Source organism: Nicotiana tabacum, chromosome 13, assembly GCF_000715075.1.
Source record: "Nicotiana tabacum cultivar K326 chromosome 13, ASM71507v2, whole genome shotgun sequence".
Taxonomy (NCBI): Eukaryota; Viridiplantae; Streptophyta; class Magnoliopsida; order Solanales; family Solanaceae; genus Nicotiana; species Nicotiana tabacum.
The window spans coordinates 27,557,759-27,577,519 of NC_134092.1; the positions used below are offsets into that span (position 1 = coordinate 27,557,759).

A 19,761-nucleotide genomic window follows, 5' to 3' on the forward strand; every position below is an offset into this window, starting at 1 on the left:
AATCATATAAATCATATAAAATTTTACAACCAAGTAATAATCTGGAAACTAAAACTATAAGCTAAATTGTAAGCTAAAACTGAAACTTAACGTAGAAATTGAGCCCATAACTGATATCTGAAATAGAAACTGAGTTATATATATTTTAAGATATAACTTTGCAAAGTTAATTGTTACGCATAATGGCCCTGCGTACGTGAGCATCTGGGAACACGTACGGGGGAGTGCCGGCCTATCTCTCCAACAAACAGTTGGCACCTGCGAGCGTGGGGTAGGTAACCCTGACATCATGGCACTCACGCTGGGGAAGGTTGGCCACTTCTCCTTACTGAATGTGAATATCACAATTAAAGGCACATAACAATTGGTAATACATATAAGCATGTATTCATGTTACATATAATATCGTACTGAATAAGAATAAGTGAAATAAGCATTAGATCACGAGAAGACATGACTTAGCTTTAGCTAACATATGGAGCACAAGGGTTATAATGGAATTCCCTACTAGGAAAGTAAACATCAACTCACCTTAAAACTTTAGCTGCAATTCGTCTCTTCAAGTTTTTCGAGTATTCGACAACGCGAAATCTATAATAATAGGCTTAACCATGTCAATTCATAAGCTATTAAGTCTTACTTGTTGTTACTTAGCTATAAATCTAGAAACACTCACCTCACTGATTCAAGTAAAGTTTTCAACTAAATATTTTCATTCTTCCAAAAAAGTATATAGATGACGAGGCCATGAATTCAAGTAAACTGAATTTACAAAAAGATAAAGTGACCTCATTATAAATCCTTGGTTCTAGACCCATAACATTAATTATGTATTCTACAATTAAATACTAGATATGGAAGAATCTCTCACTTAACTTTGGAACTAACTAAAAGATAAACTTTTATCATATAGGCATTCAAAGAAAACTTCTCTGCCATGACTAGAAAATATGAACCTCAAAAGCTCTATCAACCTAGTTCAATGAATACTTAAACTTACGTATAAAAATAATTTCATAGAATGAGAATTTAAGGGTTTTGACTAAATTTTCACCTAGCGATAATAACCATAGGAAATTTGGAAGAATTGAATACCTGGGTTTCGAGAATGGCAAATTGAAAAACCTTAAATTTTTTTATGGCTTTCTACGTTCTCTGCGTTGCCTAACTCCTAAAGCAATTAAATTGCTTGGTTTTCTTGCTAAGACCTCATTTTTCCCTCTTACTTATTCAGACAAAGACCTTTACCAACCCTTCTCACGGAAAAAAAACTTTTACCCCTCTAATTCCCTTAGGCTTCGGTCCCACTAAGTCTCTTTTTCTATTTCTCTTTTTGCTTTTTAATCATTGTAGTTGCTACTTGCTATTATTAAGCAATATGTATTTAAAAGCTAGCGAAATGGGACATTACATTCTCTCCCCCTTAGAAATATTCGTCCTCGAATATCATATCACAGTTATTCATGAGTATAAAGAAAGATCTTAGGCCTTATGCCACTCTCACTATCTCTTAGGACCTCAAAATTTGGCTAACTCCTAAAATTTTCAAAAATTTCGGTAGAGTTTTCTTTTTAACTGTAGTTATCCCAAAATTTTCAACCTATCAAAACCAATAGAATAATAACACTTTGCACCTCCATCTACTCAATCCAATAATATACAACATCAAGGCATACACATATACCCGCCAAAGCCATTTTACATAATTATAAGTACAAATATCACATAACTTGAAAATCTAAATATTTTAAAGCTTAAATTGAATTATGTACCTGAAATCTCGAACAAATAAGGATACTTTTTCTTCATAACTTCCTCGGGATCCCACGTAGCTTCCTCAGTTGAGTGGTTGTTCTATATTACTTTTACTGAAGCAACGTCTTTGGTTCGAAGTCTACGAACCTGCCTGTCTACTATAGCTACAGGGACCTCCTCATATGTCAGAGTACCATCTACCTCTACCTCTTGTCTATCAAGTACATGACTCGGGTCGTGAAAGTACTGTCTCATCATGGACACATGAAAAACTGGATGCACAGAAGATAACTCTGGAGGTAAAGCTAGTCGATACGCCACAAGCCCAATCCTTTCAAGAATTGGATAAGGCCTTATATATCTTGGGCTAAGCTTCCCTTTTCTACCAAACCTCATGATACCTTTCATTGGAGACACCTTTAAAAATACATAGTCACCCTCTTTGAACTCAAGATCATAACGTCTTATATTAGAGTATGACTTTTGTCGGCTTTGAACTGTTTTAAGTCGTTCCTGAATAAGATTCACCTTTTTCAAGGCATCCTGCACTATGTTTGGCCCAATAAGCTTCGTTTCACCTATCTCAAACCACCTTACAGGCGAACGACATCGCCTCCCATATAGGGCCTCGAATAGGGCCATTTGAATGCTTGCTTGATAACTGTTATTATATGCAAACTCAATCAAAGGTAGATGATCATCCCAGTTTCCTTTAAAATCAAGAACACAGGCTCGTAGCATATCTTCCAAAGTCTGAATTGTCCTCTCGGCCTGTCCGTCCGTTTGAGGGTGAAAAGTTGTACTCAGATTAACTTGGGTACCGAGATCTTCCTGAAAACTCTGCCATAACTGGGCAGTAAACTGTGCACCCATGTCAGAAATAATAGATATGGGAGAACCATGCAACCAAACAATCTCATTTATGTATAATGATGCATACTGGGGTGCCGTGTAGGTTATTTTGTCTGGCAAAAAGTGAGCTGACTTAGTGAGTCGGTCTACTATGACCCAAATGGAGTCATGTTTCTTAAAATTTAGCGGAAAGTCAACCATAAAATCCATATTTATTCGTTCCCATTTCCATTCTGGTATTTCAATGACTTGAGCTAAGCCACCTGGCCTTTGGTGTTAAGCTTTTACTTACTGACAGTTAAGGCATCGTGATACATAATCTGCAATATCTCGCTTCATATTATTCCACCAATAAACATCCCTCAAATCATGATACATTTTGGTAGAACCTGGATATATTGAATATCTGGAGCTATGAGCTTCTACCATAATTGCCCTTCGAAGATCTTCTACAATAGGCACGCATAAGCGGCCATCAAGTCTCATCACACCATTCTCATCAAGTGCAAAATTCTTAATCTTGCCACTGAGGACACCTTCCTTGAGCTTAAGCAAGCTAGGGTCATCAAATTGTTTGGCTTTAACTTGCTCTACTAAAGTAGACTTAGCACTCATACTTGCTATCAACCTTCCATCATACTTCTCATCGAGTCGAACCCCTTGGCTAGCTATTTGTTGGGCTTCCTTAACTATTGGACGTTCGGCCACACACAACCTGGTCAAACTCCCCATGGATCTTCTACTCAAAGCATCAACACCACATTCGCTTTGCCGGGATGGTAAAGGATATTACAATCATAATCTTTAAGCAACTCCAACCACTTGCGTTGTCTCAAATTCAACTCTTTCTGCTTGAATATATACTGCAAACTTTTGTGATCTGTATAAATGTCACATTGCTCTCCATAAAGGTAGTGACGCCATATTTTTAGACCAAAAATAACTGATGCTAGCTCAAGATCGTGGGTAGAATAATTTCTCTCATAATTCTTTAACTGTTTAGAAGCATAAGAAATTACCTTGTCATTCTGCATAAGAACACATCCTAATCCTACTCTTGAAGCATCACAATAGATCACAAACTTACCTGTAGGGGTAGGTAGAGTCAGGATTGGGGCTGTAGTCAACCTGTTCTTGAGTTCTTGAAAACTTTTCTCACAAGCTTCAAACCATTGAAACTTCACATTTTTCTGAGTTAACTTTGTCAATGGGGCAGCTACTGAAGAGAACCCTTCTACAAAACAACGGTAGTAACCTGCCAATCCTAGAAAACTGCAAATCTTTATAGGGGTCGTCGACCTAGGCCAACTCTTAACTACTTCTATTTTTTGTGGGTCTACTCTAATGCCTTCTTTCGAGACTACGTGTCCCAAAAATGTAACTGCATCGAGCCAAAATTCACAATTGGAAAATTTGGCATAAAGCTGACGGTCCTTGAGTATTTGAAAAATTGTTCTCAAGTGATTCTCGTGCTCTTTCTGGCTACGGGAATATACCAAAATATCATCGATAAATACTATGACAAAGGTATCTAAGAAAGGCTTGAAGACTCTGTTCATTAAGTCCATAAAAGCTGCTGGTGCATTGGTCAACCCAAAGGACATCACTAAACATTTATAGTGACCGTACCGAGTCCTGAAAGCTTTTTTCGGGATGTCTGCTTCTATGATTTTTAACTGATGGTATCTCGATCTCAGATCTATTTTTGAGAAATACCTGGCACCCTGCAACTGATCAAATAAGTCATCTATCCTGGGCAGTGGATATTTATTTTTGATAGTAAACTTATTCAGCTAGCGGTAATCTATACACATCCGTAGGGAACCATCTTTTTTCTTCATGAACAACACTGGAGTACCCCACGGTGAAACACTAGGTCGAATAAAACCCTTATCTAAGAGGTCTTGTAACTGTTTCTTGAGTTCATTTAGCTCAGATGGAGCCATTCTGTAAGGAGGAATCGAGATTGGTTGAGTTCCTGGCAATGTGTCTATGCCAAACTCAATCTCCCTATCTGGTGATATCCCTGGGAGATCATCAAGGAACACATCTGAAAACTCTTTCACAATCGGTACTGATTCAAGCACTAGGAAGCCAACTTTCATATCCCACACATGTGCTAGATACGCCAAACACTCACTGCTCACTAGTTTTCTAGCCTTAAGGTAAGAAATAAACTTACCCGCAGGTGTACCTACTTCACCTATAATTATAATTGGATCTTCCCCAATAAATAAGAATTTAACCGTCTTCGCGTGGTAACCAACTGTAGCATGACAAGAAGATAACCAGTCCATGCCAGTTATGATATCAAAGTCTACCATATCTAACAAGTTCAAATCGGCTAATGTTTCTCAGCCCTGAACTGTGATGATGCAGTTTCTGAATATATACTCAACTTTAACAAATTCCCCTATATGTGTGGAAACCTTAAACAGAACCCCTAATTTTTCTGGTACTTTTCCAAACTCGACACAAAAATAAGGAGACACATAAGAGAAAGTTGAATCGGGATCAACTAATACATAAGCAAGGCGAACATAAACCGGGAGAATACCTGTAATAACTTTGTTAGACGCCTCAGCATTCTGCTTATCTAGAACTGCATAGAATCTGGCTGGTCCGCCTCCTCCATGAGCTCCACGTCTATTGGCACCATGCTCAGTATGAGTATTAGATGCCCGAACTGGAGGAGGTGCAACTATAGAATTACCCATGGATGTTGCATATCTGGTTGGAGTTGTCCCCGGAGCTTGTCCAAGCAGTGGACAGTCTCTCTTAATATAACCCGGATCATGTCAGTGGAAACAACCTTTCTGACCCAAAAGGCATTTCCCTGGGTATCTTTTGCTGCACGAAGGACATATATGGCAGGAAAACCGAGGTTGGCCTTGACTAGTTGAACTTTGCCCCTGAGGGGCCTGACCCTTACTCTGCTGGCCATGTCTGAGTGGAGCTGGATAAGGAGATGAGTAAGCCATTGGTTGAATGTGAGCTGAATGATTCATGTTCTTGCCCCCAACTGAAAATCCACTATAAATACTTGTTCTTCTAGCCCTCTTGCTGCTATCTCTAGCTTCCCTGGCGATTTTATCAAAAGCCTCCTTACGCGTAGCGATATTGACAACCTGAAGATAAGTCTTGTCATCCTGATATGAAGTAATATCTTTTGCCATATGTGGATTCAAGCCTTCAATAAACCTTCTCACTTTTACTCTCTCTGTCGGTATCAAATTAGGTGCATACTCTGCCAATTTGGTAAATTCCATCTCATATTTAGTCACTGACATGGTACCCTGTTTAAGATATTCAAACTAACATTGGAGCTCATCCATCCGACTGCTAGGCAAAAACTTGGCCCTGAAAGCTTCTTTGAACTGGGGCCAAGTAAGTGGCGGTAATGTAGAATCTCTAGCCTTCTTGTAACCTCTCCACCATTGTCCTGCTACACCCTTCAATCGAAACCCAATCAACTTTGTGGCTTGTGTTTCAAGACAACCCAAAGAAATAAATATTTCCTCTATCTCTTCCAAAAATAACATTGGTTCATTTGGTTTATCGATACCATTATAAGTAGGAGGGTTTAATCTCAGAAAGGTATGTGGATCAATTTTTCCCGTTGGTAACTGCACTGTCTGGGCAATATTTGCAGGGACACCTGGTGGTGGTACCTCAAGTGGAGCTTGAAAATCATCTCTTATAACCTATTCATCTGAATCATGAGGGTCCTGAGGAGGAGCATGAACAGGTGCAGCCCGACCACCAGTCGGAGGGGCTAGGGACTCCAGAAAGTCCAAAATTCTGTCAATTCGATTATCCTGCTGATGTGGTGGTACCCGATCATTAACAACCTACTGAGGTAGAGCTTGTGCTTGTCTTGTGGCCCTATCACGAGCCTGATTACCTCTGGCATTTTCACCTCTACCTCTGGCATTTTCACCTCTACCCCTAGCATTTTAACCTATACCTCTACCTCTGCCACGTCCTCTAACTGCAGCTGGTGCTATTAGTGCGGCTTGCACCTCTAGTGCTGCTTCTTGATTATTAGCAGCTGGTATCTCAACATTGTTAGCAGCAGAGGATGAAGTTGATCTTGTTCTAACCATCTTGTTTGTGCTGAAACGAGAGATAAATGGGTGTTAGAATTCTGAAACGTTTAACTCTAACGCACGATATAAGAATCAAAGGAGAGAAAGAAAAAAAAATTCCTAACATGTCATGCAGCCTCCCAAATATAAGTATGGTACACAACATACGCATATTTGAGGCACTGCTAGACACGGCTCATGACTCCCTAGAACTCCATAAATCTGGATGCTCTGATACCAACTTGTCATGCCCCCAAACTAGGGTGGGACGTGATTGGCACTCAACCCTTACCACTCGTTGAGTGAACCCTGCACTATTTGTATCAAACTTCAAGTTCAATAGCAAAGAAATTAACATGCTTAAATATTAATTCTAATCAAATTGCAGTTCTTAAGCTGACTGATAAAATATAATAAATAAAGGATAAATTCCAAAATATTTTAATACTGACCCACTAACAGATCATGAGCCTGTAGAATCTGGAAAAAAAAATTAAAATACATAGCCTACGGGGGCATCCCTCAGAAATAAAATAAACGTAAAAAAAGTTATAAATAATAGTCTGAAAAGGGTTCGCTACCGCTGGGATGAATCAACGGAGTTTGTAAACTGAATCTAGAATATCTCCTCTAGCCATGTCCCTCGTTACCTACATCCTCAATACCTGCCACACAACGTAGCAGGCCCAAACGGGCTAAGTACCACCAAAGGATACACAGTAAGTCTCATAGGCTACCTCCTAAAAAGGCGGAGCGAGACCTTCTGAAAAATATAAGAAAGAAAAGGGATATACGAAAAATCGTATAAATCATATAAAATTTTACAACTAAGTAATAATCTGGAAACTGAAATTGTAAGCTAAATTGTAAGCTAAAACTGAAACTTAACGTATAAATTGAGCCCATAACTGATATCTAAAATAGAAACTGAGTTATATATATTTTAAGATATAACTTTGCAAAGTTAATTGTTATGCATAATGGCCCTGCGTACGTGAGCATCTGGGAACACGTACGGGGGAGTGTCGTCCTATCTCCCCAACAAACAGTTGGCACCTGTGAGCGTGAGATAGGTAACCCTAACATTATGGCACTCGCGTTGGGGGAGGTTGGCCACTTCTCCCTACTGAATGTGAATATCACAATTAAAGACACATAACAATTGGTAATACACATAAGCATATATTCATGTCACATATAATGTCGTACTGAATAAGAATAGGTGAAATGAGCATTGGATCACGAGAAGACATGACTTAGCTTTAGCTAACATATGGAGCACAAGGGTTATAATGGAATTCCCTACTAGGAAAGTAAACCTCAACTCACCTTAAAACTTTAGATGCAATTCGTCTCTTCAAGTTTTTCGAGTATTCGATAACGCGAAATCTACAATAATAGGCTTAACCATATCAATTCATAAGCTATTAAGTCTTACTTGTTGTTACTTAGCTATAAATCTAGAAACTCTCACCTCACTTATTCAAGTAAAGTTTTCAACTAAATATTTTCATTCTTCCACAAAGGTATATAGATGATGAGGCCATGAATTCAAGTAAACTGATTTTACAAAAAGATAAAGTGACCTCATTATAAATCCTTGGTTCTAGACCCATAACATCAATTATGTATTCTACAATTAAATACTAGATATGGAAGAATCTCTCACTTAACTTTGGCACTAACTAAAAGATAAATGTTTATCATATGGGCATTCAAAGAAAACTTCCCTGCCATAACTAGAAAATATGAACCTCAAAAGCTCTATCAACTTATTTCAGTGAATACTTAAACTTACGTATAAAAATAATTTCATAGAATGAGAATTTAAGGGTTTTGACTAAATTTTCACCTAGCGATAATAACCATAGGAAATTTGGAACAATTGAATACCTGGGTTTCGAGAATGGCAAATTGCAAAACCTTGAATTCTTTTATGGCTTTCTACGTTCTCTGTGTTGCCTAACTCCTAAAGCAATTAAATTGCTTTGGTTTTCTTGCTAAGATCTCATTTTTTCCTCTTTACTTTTTCAGACAAAGACTTTTACCAACCCTTATCACGAAAAAAAAATTACCCCTCTAATTCCCTTAGGCTTCGGTCCCACTAAGTCTCTTTTTCTTTTTCTCTTTTTGCTTTTTAATCATTGTAGTTGCTACTTGCTATTATTAAGCAATATGTATTTAAAAGCTAGTGAAATGGGGCATTACATATAATTTCTCACAAATTCCATTAGAGTTATAATCAAAATTTATTGTCTTTGCTTGTATTTAAAACCAAATTATAGAATGTCAAGAATTTAAAATAGAAAAATAAGGTAAAATACTTACCTTCTCCTGAAGGAAGTTGAGCAACATGCATGTATCCAAAGCCGAGTGACTAAAGCAGATGCCTAATATATGAATATCAATGCATTCACGCGGGAGACTCACGCAAATTCCTATATTTTCTCTCCACGGGCGGCTTAATTTCTCAAATATTAGACAACTAATTAATAGTATATCTACAAATTAAAATAACCGCTCTCTAGTCAATTGGTTAGAGTCTCGTGCTGATAACGTGTTATAAAACAATAAGAGAATAAGATGAGTATTACAGAGAAACGTAAAGAGAGAATTCTTATTGATTTGAGATGATTTATAATAGAATAAAACCTCTCTATTTATGGTGAAAGGTGGCTTAGCCACCAAGTTACAAATCCTAAAATTTTTCTAAAATATAGACATTCACCTTAAATACAATTCTATTTATAACATTATTCAATTTATATAAATTTTTCAGTCAATAAGGGTGTGTTTGGTTTGAAGGAAATATTTCGAAAACGTTTTTCATTCACCAACCAAATAAAAAAATAAGTGATAAAACCATTTATTTTTTATAAAAATATTTTCCAGAAAAATATTTTTCTTAGTACCAAACACACCCTAAGTGTTGGTATTTTTATTCTACCCTCTCTCTTTGTATTTTTTATTTATTTAATTTTTTCATTCCAAATGTCAGCACAATCAATACATGACGGGACACGCTACTTTTCCCTATCCCCATTATTATCTTCATCTTTACATGTCCCCCATTTCAGTATGCATATCCTATCCCTCGGCGCATTATAGCAACGAGCCGTGAAAACATGAAGCATCCAGTTGCAGAAGCAAACGAGGAGAGTCCATTCGGCTCACTGAGCCAATCCGAATTCTACTCTCACCACTCAGTAACTCACAACTCCGAATTCATCACCAATTCACGAGGCCTTAAGCTTTTCGCTCAGTGGTGGACCCCACTCCCTCCGGCGAAAATCGTCGGCGTTGTCTGTGTCGTCCACGGCTTCACCGGCGAGTCCAGCTGGTTCGTTCAGCTCACCGCCGTTCACATAGCCAAACACGGATTCATCGTCTGCGCTATTGATCACCAAGGCCATGGATTCTCCGACGGCCTTGCCGCTCACATACCGGACCTAAATCTCGTCGTTAACGACTGTATTAGTTTCTTCGATTCGTTTCGGAATCTCCACGCGCCGCAGTCTCTGCCGTCGTTCCTTTACGCTGAGTCCCTCGGCGGCGCTATCGCGCTGCTAATCACTCTCCGGCAGGGTGATTCTGCTCCCCGCCGACCGTTCGACGGTGTCGTTTTGAATGGAGCTATGTGTGGGATTAGCAATAAGTTTAAACCGGCGTGGCCTTTGGAGTATCTCCTTGATATTGCCGCTTTTTTGATCCCGACTTGGCCAGTAGTTCCCACTCGCGGCTCGTTGCCTATGGTTGCGTTCAAGGTAATGAGATAAAATCGCTTTTATTTAAATTTGAAATGAAATCCGTTGGTGTAAATTTGATATTCACGATTTTGTGACAAATAGTCTACAACAACTACATAAATAGTCTATCTATCTCAATATATGATTAATTACTGAATTTTAAAAGGCTAATTTTTATTTTTTTTGAAAACTTGTAACTATATCATTTTTCAAACAAACTAAAAGTAAAATACGATAACATAAATTAGGACAAAGGAAGTGTATTTCTAAAATATGTAATTATATACTGTGAGTGGAAATGTTAATTTAAAACTATTTAAAATAACATATATATGAATTTTATTTTCTTTTTTGAGAAATGTAATTTCAGTCAAGCATTTGAGCATTTCTCTTTTGTTGCCTTTTTCACATTTTTCTTTTTTTTGGTAATTCATGAAGGAGGAGTCATTGTAAAACTATTTAATTAACAACATACATATGATTTTATTTTCTTTCTAGTAATTAAATCATTTGAGCTTTTCGCTTATGTTGCATTTTTCATTTTTTGACTTTTTTGGTAATTCACGAAGGAGGAGTGGAAGAGGAAGCTGGCAATAGCCAGTCCAAAGAGGCCACTTATGAAGCCACGCGCAGCGACGGCGCGTGAGTTGATGAGGGTATGCAGGGAGTTACAGGGGCGATTCGAAGAAGTGAAGGTGCCATTTCTGATAGTACACGGCGGTGATGACGTCATTTGCGATCCAGCCTGTGCGGAGGAGCTGTATCGACGATCGATAAGTAATGACAAGACTTTGAATATATATCCGGGAATGTGGCATCAGCTGATCGGCGAACCAGAGGAAAATGTGGAGAAAGTGTTCGGAGATGTTGTGGAGTGGCTTAGAACGAGAGCTGAGAAGACCACCGTGGACGGCGGCGCGTAGGGAAGTGTTTGAATGGAAGTTGGTTTGAATATTGTAGTTGAGGAGTGGTTGGTTAATTGTTAAAGATGTGCTGAGGTAGTTAAGAAAACAGCAAACAGTGTGATCCGTAACTCAAAAGGACCAAAAATAACTTTGTACAAGCATTATGCTGAACAATAGGAGTAACTGCTATTCAACCTCAAACTAATTGAGGTCACGTGGCTTCATTTTAAACTTGTACCCAAATGCAATATTTGAATATTTAGGTTATTTAAGACTAAAACATAATCCCTAGAGTCACTTTTACTCGTTTAATATTCTAAAAATAGATTTTTAATTTTACTTGTCACTTTTAGTATATCAATAGAAGATAATTTTTTTTTTCCGATTATACTCACAATATTAATTATTTATTTTAAATTATTTTTTTAAATTCATTAACAATATGCATCAATTAATATGTGTATCATGGTAATTATGTATTTCATTTATTATTTTTTAATAAATGTGCAAAGTCCATAATGGATAAGCAAAAGTGAACCGAGGAAGTAGTATATTTCCTTACTGGCATACAAATTTTCAACAAAACAAAAAGATTTTTTTCAAACTAATTCATAACTACACCTAATTGGTAAATGTTTATTTTTGTACTTTTTTTCTTTCCATTGTGCCATATTTTGTGTATGTTGCATGAACTTCTAAGAGATCGTAGTACTTTCAAGACAACTTACTTAGATAATGTTTGGATTAACTTATTTTAAGTTTTTATTGATTGTTAAGCATTTTTCTAGTTTTTTTTGGTGTTTGGTAATAATAAAAAGTGCTTAAAAACACTTACTTTTAGGCATGAAAAATATAAAAATATGTCAAAAGCCAAAAGTTGGGTATACCAACTTATAACTTTTGGCTTTTAGCTTATAAACTACTTTTCAAAAGTCAATCAAAATACCCTCTTAGTCAACGATGACTTTTTCTCATTTTATCTTTTAAGGGGTTGTTTGGTATAAGCAAAAATAATTCTGGAATAAAAATATAGTATCGCTTTATCCCTTGTTTGGTTAATAATTGTGGGATAAGTTATCCCAGGATTAAAAATAGTACCAGAATAACTTATACTTGTCAGATGGCGGAATAGTAATCTCAGAATAAAACTAAAATTGACAATTTCAGGATTAATACAGCATACCAAACAATCAATAAGAAGTAAATCTAGAATAATTAATCACAACATAACTAATCCCATCATAACTTGTCTTCAAATCAAACGACCCAGTAACTATGCTACTTACACCTTTTGCCAGGAAGTGATACAAGCATTGGCTGAATGTCTCATTTTTTCCCCGTTTAATCCTTCCATTAGAAAAAGAAAAACAAAGAGTAGAAGTTGAAATCAACCCACAAATATAAACTTGGTAAAAGCAGGTAGTCCAACTGCAGGATGCAGGTATAAATAAAGGTTGAAGAAGCTAAGGACGTAATATTACCATTCACAAGTACATGTTTATGCATTCAGAGTCTGCATAATTCTTCTCCTTAATCAGTAAAGGATGGCAGAAACGACAGCCAAACAAAAGGAAAATTGAGCAAGCCAAAAAAGGTCTCTAGCTAACTAATTACAACAAGCCTAAGCTTGGATTTCCTATGTTCCCAGGAAGACTGAAGATCATTGACTGCCCATGAACAGGAACATATAATGCAACGAAATAATACCAAAATGAGCAAAATATTAGTCAAGCACCTACAGTTATAAATGTTAGAAAGAATATCATCCCTTACAGAATAAAAATCTCATCTTTACTGGTCTAAACAAGAACCCCGTAATCATTCTGTTGGGCAATGTCCTCTCTAGTCTCATGGGAGACCTGGGGAACAACATCAATTGAAGCATGAGGCTTATCTTCTGCTACTTCACTGGAGAGCCGGCCATCTTCTTCAGCTAGATGATGGAAGTGTGATTCGTCAAGTCCATTAGCATCTTCGCAAAGCTCCAAATCATCGACACTGTGAGCCACATGAGATATCCGGCCGTGATCATCCTCACTTACTGTAATACATAAATCATCATTGCCCATGTGATATAGGTGAGAGTCATCTGCATCAAAAGTTGTAGCAGGTAACCGAGATTGTACAGGTATCCCTGCTGCATAATATTGCTCTATCTCTTCTTTCCGCTTACGTTTGCCCATCCCCTTCCTTCTTACTCTCTCCTTTCCACGTACTCTCTTTCCAACTTCACTTTGTGAGTTTGTTGCAACAACTACTGTACTTGCAATCTGATCCCTCAAGCATTCATAAGTAATATATCGGATTCTTGTGACAGATTGTAACTGTTGATCATCCATCCCATGAGTTGAAAGGGTGTCTGCTATAAGGGCAATCTCCCTCAGTGCAGCATTCTGCAACGACAAAAAAACAGATTGTAATGAAAAATTGGAGGTGCACTACAGAGTAAGGAGATAAGAGAGGATGTGGATAACAGAAATTGAAATTTTCTAAATTAGTTTACCATTCTTTGAAACTCAGATGAGATAGGCACAGGCCTCCCCACCAACTTCCTTGTAATTCTCAAATACCACTGCATGTATTCACTTTCCTCCACATCTTCCTCTGCCTCCACAATGTAGAGATGGCGATTCGACCATTCATTAAGCTCTGACTCCATTTTTGTCGAGAGATCTACACCACCATCAACTCCCCGGCTCTTCCTTTCCCACTTTTGTACCTCTTCAGGGACTGTCTGATGCATGCCAAACTGCCTTAGGCAACGATCCGGAAGGTGCCTTTCAGCCTTGTCATAACATATCAACATGGTCTTTGATCTCCCGAGAATGAGGCTGCGTAATATATGTTCTGGTATGACAGTGTGACTAATGTTTGAGTAAGGACACCAGTCAACCTGGACGAAAGCATAGAATTGTTCCATTTTCTTAAGCTCTCCAAGAGGTAAATGATTCAAGTCACATAAGAAGTTCTGAAAACTAACTTACGTCAGATGGCTTCATAGAGTCCAATGCTTTTCGGTAGAATGCCACATCACGGTTTGATGTTGGACTGCTTTGTTTACCTTTCCACCTAAGTACAAATGGGAAACATTCATGGATTGGATCATGATTAAGCTTTGGCCGACCAACATTGAGGTGGTAGTAACTCCAGCACTACAAGAGAGGAAAAACTAATCACAGGAAGATTTAATATAAAGGTGAGCTACATTTTCTAATTACTTATCAAAGCATGACACAGCCAGGTCAGTTGTGTCCAGGAGGAAACCTTACAAAGGCAAAAAATTCCTAGCTTCATCATACCTGTAACAGTGTCAAACAGCCACTAATTGTGCTTTGAGACCTGAGGGAAGCATTCCCAAGCGCTCTGTACAAGAAGGATAAGGCTGCAGCACCCCAAGCATACTTGCCAGCTTCATCAAAATTTTCAAACAATGGAAGGTACATGACCGGTACTTTATTGCCAGTAGTAGTTGAAAAAATTGTGCTACCGACAAGGTAAAGAAGATAAGCACGTGTATGACGCTCAATATCTTCCATGGAAGCATCCTCAGGACACTGAGAGAAGGTCTCTTTCAACCAACTAAGCTTCACCATCCCACCACTCGTATATCCCGAGTCAGGTGCTTTCCCCAACAACCTGATACAGACTGCTTCACATGAAGTATATGTCACACCTATAACAGCTTCACCATCAACTGGTAGCCCAAGCAAGTAGGCGACATCCTCAAGGGTCACAGTCATTTCCCCAACAGTGAAATGGAATGTGTTAGTTTCTCTCCTCCATCTCTCAACTAGAGCAGAAATGAGTGGGTTATCCAAACTAATTGCCGGTATCATTCTTAAATAGCCAAATCCAGCCTTCTTAACCAACTCAATCTGTTTCTCTGTGAGCATCCACTGATCGAGCTTTGATGTGTGTTCATGGCACCTAAGAGCACTACGCTCCTGTCAACAGTCAGAACAAGTTATTTAATTCTTGTCTGGGTCACTGTTTTACATTCAAGTATCAATTTCTAAAATTAAAAAAAAAGGAGGAAGTTTATCTTAATGAATACCTGCCCTTCCCAAATAGCAGATGATACATGTTTATCTTGATCGTACAACACAGCATCATCAATAGGTCCAGGATTAGTTGCATAGTAGTCCACCATCACTGCTTATGACATATCTCTGAAACAAGACAAACTTAACATTACTATTAAGGAAGAACAAAATTAAGCTTTTCATTAAAATTTGTAATGCACCTTAACTACATTGTTTGAAACTAAGGGACGAAAGCTTTATATTTAGGAAGCATTTGAACAGAAACTAGTGGGATTTTCGTGAGCCGAGGGTCTTTCGGAAACAGCCTCTCTATTCCCTCGGGGTAAGGGTAAAGGTCTGCGTACACTCTACCCTCCCCAGACCCTCATTAGTGGGATTTTACTGGGTCATTGTTGTTGAACAGAAACTAGTGATGGTAAGTCTAAAACGGGCATATAAATAAATTAATTAATTAAATAAAAAAAAATAGGATAGGAAGATGGAAAAGAAGCCCCTATTCCTCCTTTTCCAAACCATGGTTAGAGCTGTTAGAAACCTTGAAAGAACCCAAAATCTAAATATTGTAAAACCAGCTAAGGATGAATCAAAAGCTAGACTACACAAGAAACTACTTCACAAGTTAAACAAGCATGAATCCACATCATAAATGGTGAGACAAGTAACCAATGTACATTTATACAGATGAGCGACCCAGTGGCAGGAATCAAACCGTTCTTCATCTCAAACACCTTAGCCTTGAACAGGGGCGCTCGGCATAATATGGGGCCTAAGGCGAAAATAAAAAGGGAGGCCTTAAATTTTTTTAATTTTTTTTTCTCTTATAATTTATCGAAATCTAAAGAAGTTATAATCAGTTTTAATTATTGCCAATGTCTAACCAATTTGTTTAATCTCTCTTGTGTTATCATGTTGAACTTTATTGATTTAGTGTTGAAAAACTTTTTCAACCGAGGCAACCGATATAGAAATTGTTAATGGTAATTGAATTAACACTTTTTACCTGATTGAGTTTGCCAATTAGAGTATTCTTCTACTTATACAGTTTCTCTTAGCACTTTTTAATTCTAAATATAAGTTGGAACAAATAATACTGTAGTAACTACTATGCTTCAAGAGTCATTCAATGTAATGACGTATTTTAATAGTTACTTATCAAAGTAGCTTGAAAAATGTCTACAAAAGCACTCAAAGAATTAAGAAAAATTGCTCTAAACTAACATTGTAAGAAGATCGGTTTAAGTTGGGACGAATTAAAGACGGGAAACAACTAGTAACTACAATTTAAGATGTGTAAAACTTTTAGACATAACTATTTTAACCAAATGATTTAAAAGCCGGCCCTGGCCTTGAAGTCCTGAGCAAGTTTAAGTAGCATATACAACATTATTTACCTTAAAATAAAATGTAAAGTAAAAACTAGGTCCTGCTTTTTTTCCACTAAAATTACCAGTTCCTTATTTTTTATTGTGAAATATCATCCTCAATCGGATGTAGAAATAATAAATTATTAAGGTTTCCTATTGTTCAGTGAGAAATGTGATATGTTTTGTAAATATATGTAAGTATTTTCAATTTATTGCACCAAGAAGGTGCTAATTCCTGTTCGGTGAGAAATTATCTTATGATGGACTCCAAAAAGTAGATTATGTTTATTTGAACTTTCCAATTCATCAGTCAGAGACCTAACTGCTTAAAAAAGTACCTAGAAGTGATTGGAACTTCATGAGTCCTGGTTAAGGAGATAGGGATTACCATCCTCTTGTTGCCAATCACTAGGATTATTAACTAAATTCCTAACTAACAAGGAATGTGAGTATTGAAATAAAACAAAGTTTTGAATGCTTCCCGATTTCCATTTTGGAATTATGTAAGTCAAGGAAAAATGTAAAACTGAAGTTGCTTACCAGAAAATAAAAGATTATTGATCTCACATTATAGCAAAGAATTATAACAACCCTTATTACGAAGTTAACTTATCTTCTTTTGTTTACAAAATCATTCCTGTTAGTGGTTTTTGCGGGAAGATACCTATGGATAAGGAAATTCCAAATAACTGTAGGATTTAAAGGTGACTAGAGAGGACATTGTCCAGAGAACTGTTATGTTACAACTTACAACGACAATACAACAACAACTATGCCTCAACCCAAAACTAGTTGCAGTCGCTATGTGACTTCTCTATATCCATTCCACTCCACTTGGGTCCGTCTCATTTCACTACTCAAAATTTGACTTTAAGGACAAACAAGGATTTCTCTTAAATTAGGGATTATCTAAATCTCACATCTATCCTATAGTGTCAAACAATCACTAATATCATAATAACTAAAAAAAACATGTGTTAAACACTAGACCTAATGTAAGAGCCTTAATCCCCGCTGGTTAATATCATCTTATGGATACTTTGCTTCCACTGTATTCTGTTCTTCGCTGTTTTCACAAGAATTCTAAATAACGGTAAAGTTACTTTATTCATATTCGTACTTGAAAATCACGCTTTTACTAACACTTTCCTACTTGATTCTCTAACGGTGTGTTCACTGGTTAATCTTGTAGTTAATAGTGCAAAGTGTCAATGCAGAGTGCTACACTGTTTGCACGTAAACCAGACTTTGTTTTCTATCAGAAGTCCAACACAAATACATACTAAATGATGCTGTAACTATTTTCTAATGATTGAAATTGCCATCCCTTACATATGTTTTTGCTGATATCATGACTTCAATACAATGTTGCAAGCAGTGGCGGGGCCACATAGCTCCAAGGGGTGTGTATATACTATGTGTTGAATTCCCTCAACTTCTTCGTATATTTACTTCTCCAAATTTTGACACCCCTTAATGAAAATCATGGCTCTGCTACGTTTGCAAACATCAAACTACTAATGCCCTCAATAACTTTTGATCAATCAATCAATCATCTATGCGTCGGTCCTAAACAATTAGGATAAACCATACGAAATATGATAACTACCAATCAATCAATCAACTATTGCTCAGTCCCAAAATAGTTGGAGCCAATTATATGAATCACTAGATATATTACAAATTACCTCTAGTCCGAATGAAGAAAAAAATGTAAAAAAAGAACTTACAAATTACCAAATTTAATCTAATCCCAGTCCCTGAAATGACTAGGTAAAAGCCCAAAAGATCAACATACAAGAAAAAGGAAAAACTTAACTTTACGACAGGGTAGAAACCATATTGGCAAAGAGGAAAAGTAACAATTTTTAAAGCACACACACACACACACACACACACACACACACACACACACACACACACACATATATATATATATATATATATATATATATATATATATATATATATATATATATATAGAGAGAGAGAGAGAGAGAGAGAGAGAGAGAGAGAGAGAGAGAGAGAGAGAGAGAGAGAGAGAGAGAGAGAGAGAACCAGTTAAACCAGTAAGCCAAGGCAATGGGCAATGAATGTATGTGTGTATCTCTGCGCGTGTGTGTATAGAGAGAGAGAGTGAGAGAGTGACAAAGAGAGAGATGAAGGGTTAATGGAGAAGAAGATCGCCGGAGAAGAGATCGACGGAGGTGGTGTTGAGAATCGGCGAGGCACAATTAGGAATACGGTGTCGTTAGGGTTAGGTTCTTTAAAAAAAAAATTTAGCCTTATAGCATTTGGGGGAATTTGACAAAGTGTCGATAAGGTTTTGTTTGGACGTACATAGATTACACAACTCCTTGTTTGGAAAGATGGAAAAAGGAAAAATGTAACAATCTTTTATCATTAATTTCATAAAGTAAAGGACGATTTCTTCTAAATCCTGACATATTTAATTTAATAGTTAATGTCACAAAAAAATAATTTTAGATTATTATAGACTTTAGCACATAAGAGTGTTGATGGTAAGTTATAATCTTGGATTTTAGTCGCTTATTGCACTCTAATTTACTGTACTTTAATTGAGTTGGAGCTTTAATCGCTAGTATTTTGCACTAATTGTGTGTTTTATGCCTTGTAGGAGTGATTTCGATCTATATAGATGTTGTTGAATGAATTCATGTTATTTTGGAGTTTTGAAGTCTGAGTAAAAACCCAAGGATTAAGTTGTGATCGTATTCGGGGATCAACGGATGATAGTGCACTTTAAGAACAAATCCAACCAAACTGTTAAAAAATACAACACAATACAATACATTATAAAACGATGAGTAACAACCATTCAAACAAATCCAAACAAGCTGTTAAAAAAATTAATATTAAAGTGTAATCTTTCATCCTTCTTAGTGGTTATAAAAACTAGAAAGTGGCCATAATATTTTTATAGCCACTAATTCATGTGCTTCCATGATCTAAAGTTTGTCCTTTATTTCTTTCAATCACTTACTTAT

General features: G+C 36.9%; 2 protein-coding genes across 2 annotated transcripts; one reads left to right on the forward strand and one right to left on the reverse strand.

Moving 5' to 3' along the window:
* Window positions 1-1,854: 1,854 nt before the first annotated feature.
* On the reverse strand, window positions 1,855-4,931 carry LOC142168045 (uncharacterized). The gene is made up of 4 exons (XM_075228699.1): window positions 4,466-4,931; window positions 3,472-3,862; window positions 2,900-3,373; window positions 1,855-2,416 (listed from the first exon to the last, which is right to left on the reverse strand). The coding sequence occupies exons 1-4, from the start codon at window positions 4,929-4,931 to the stop codon at window positions 1,855-1,857; spliced, it is 1,893 nt and encodes a 630-aa protein (XP_075084800.1).
* A 4,765-nt stretch (window positions 4,932-9,696) lies between these two features.
* Window positions 9,697-11,676, forward strand: LOC107804200 (caffeoylshikimate esterase). The gene is made up of 2 exons (XM_016628043.2): window positions 9,697-10,459; window positions 11,011-11,676. Exons 1-2 carry the CDS (start codon window positions 9,821-9,823, stop codon window positions 11,362-11,364), a joined length of 993 nt encoding a protein of 330 aa, XP_016483529.1. The 5' UTR covers window positions 9,697-9,820; the 3' UTR covers window positions 11,365-11,676.
* The last annotated feature ends 8,085 nt before the right edge of the window (window positions 11,677-19,761 follow it).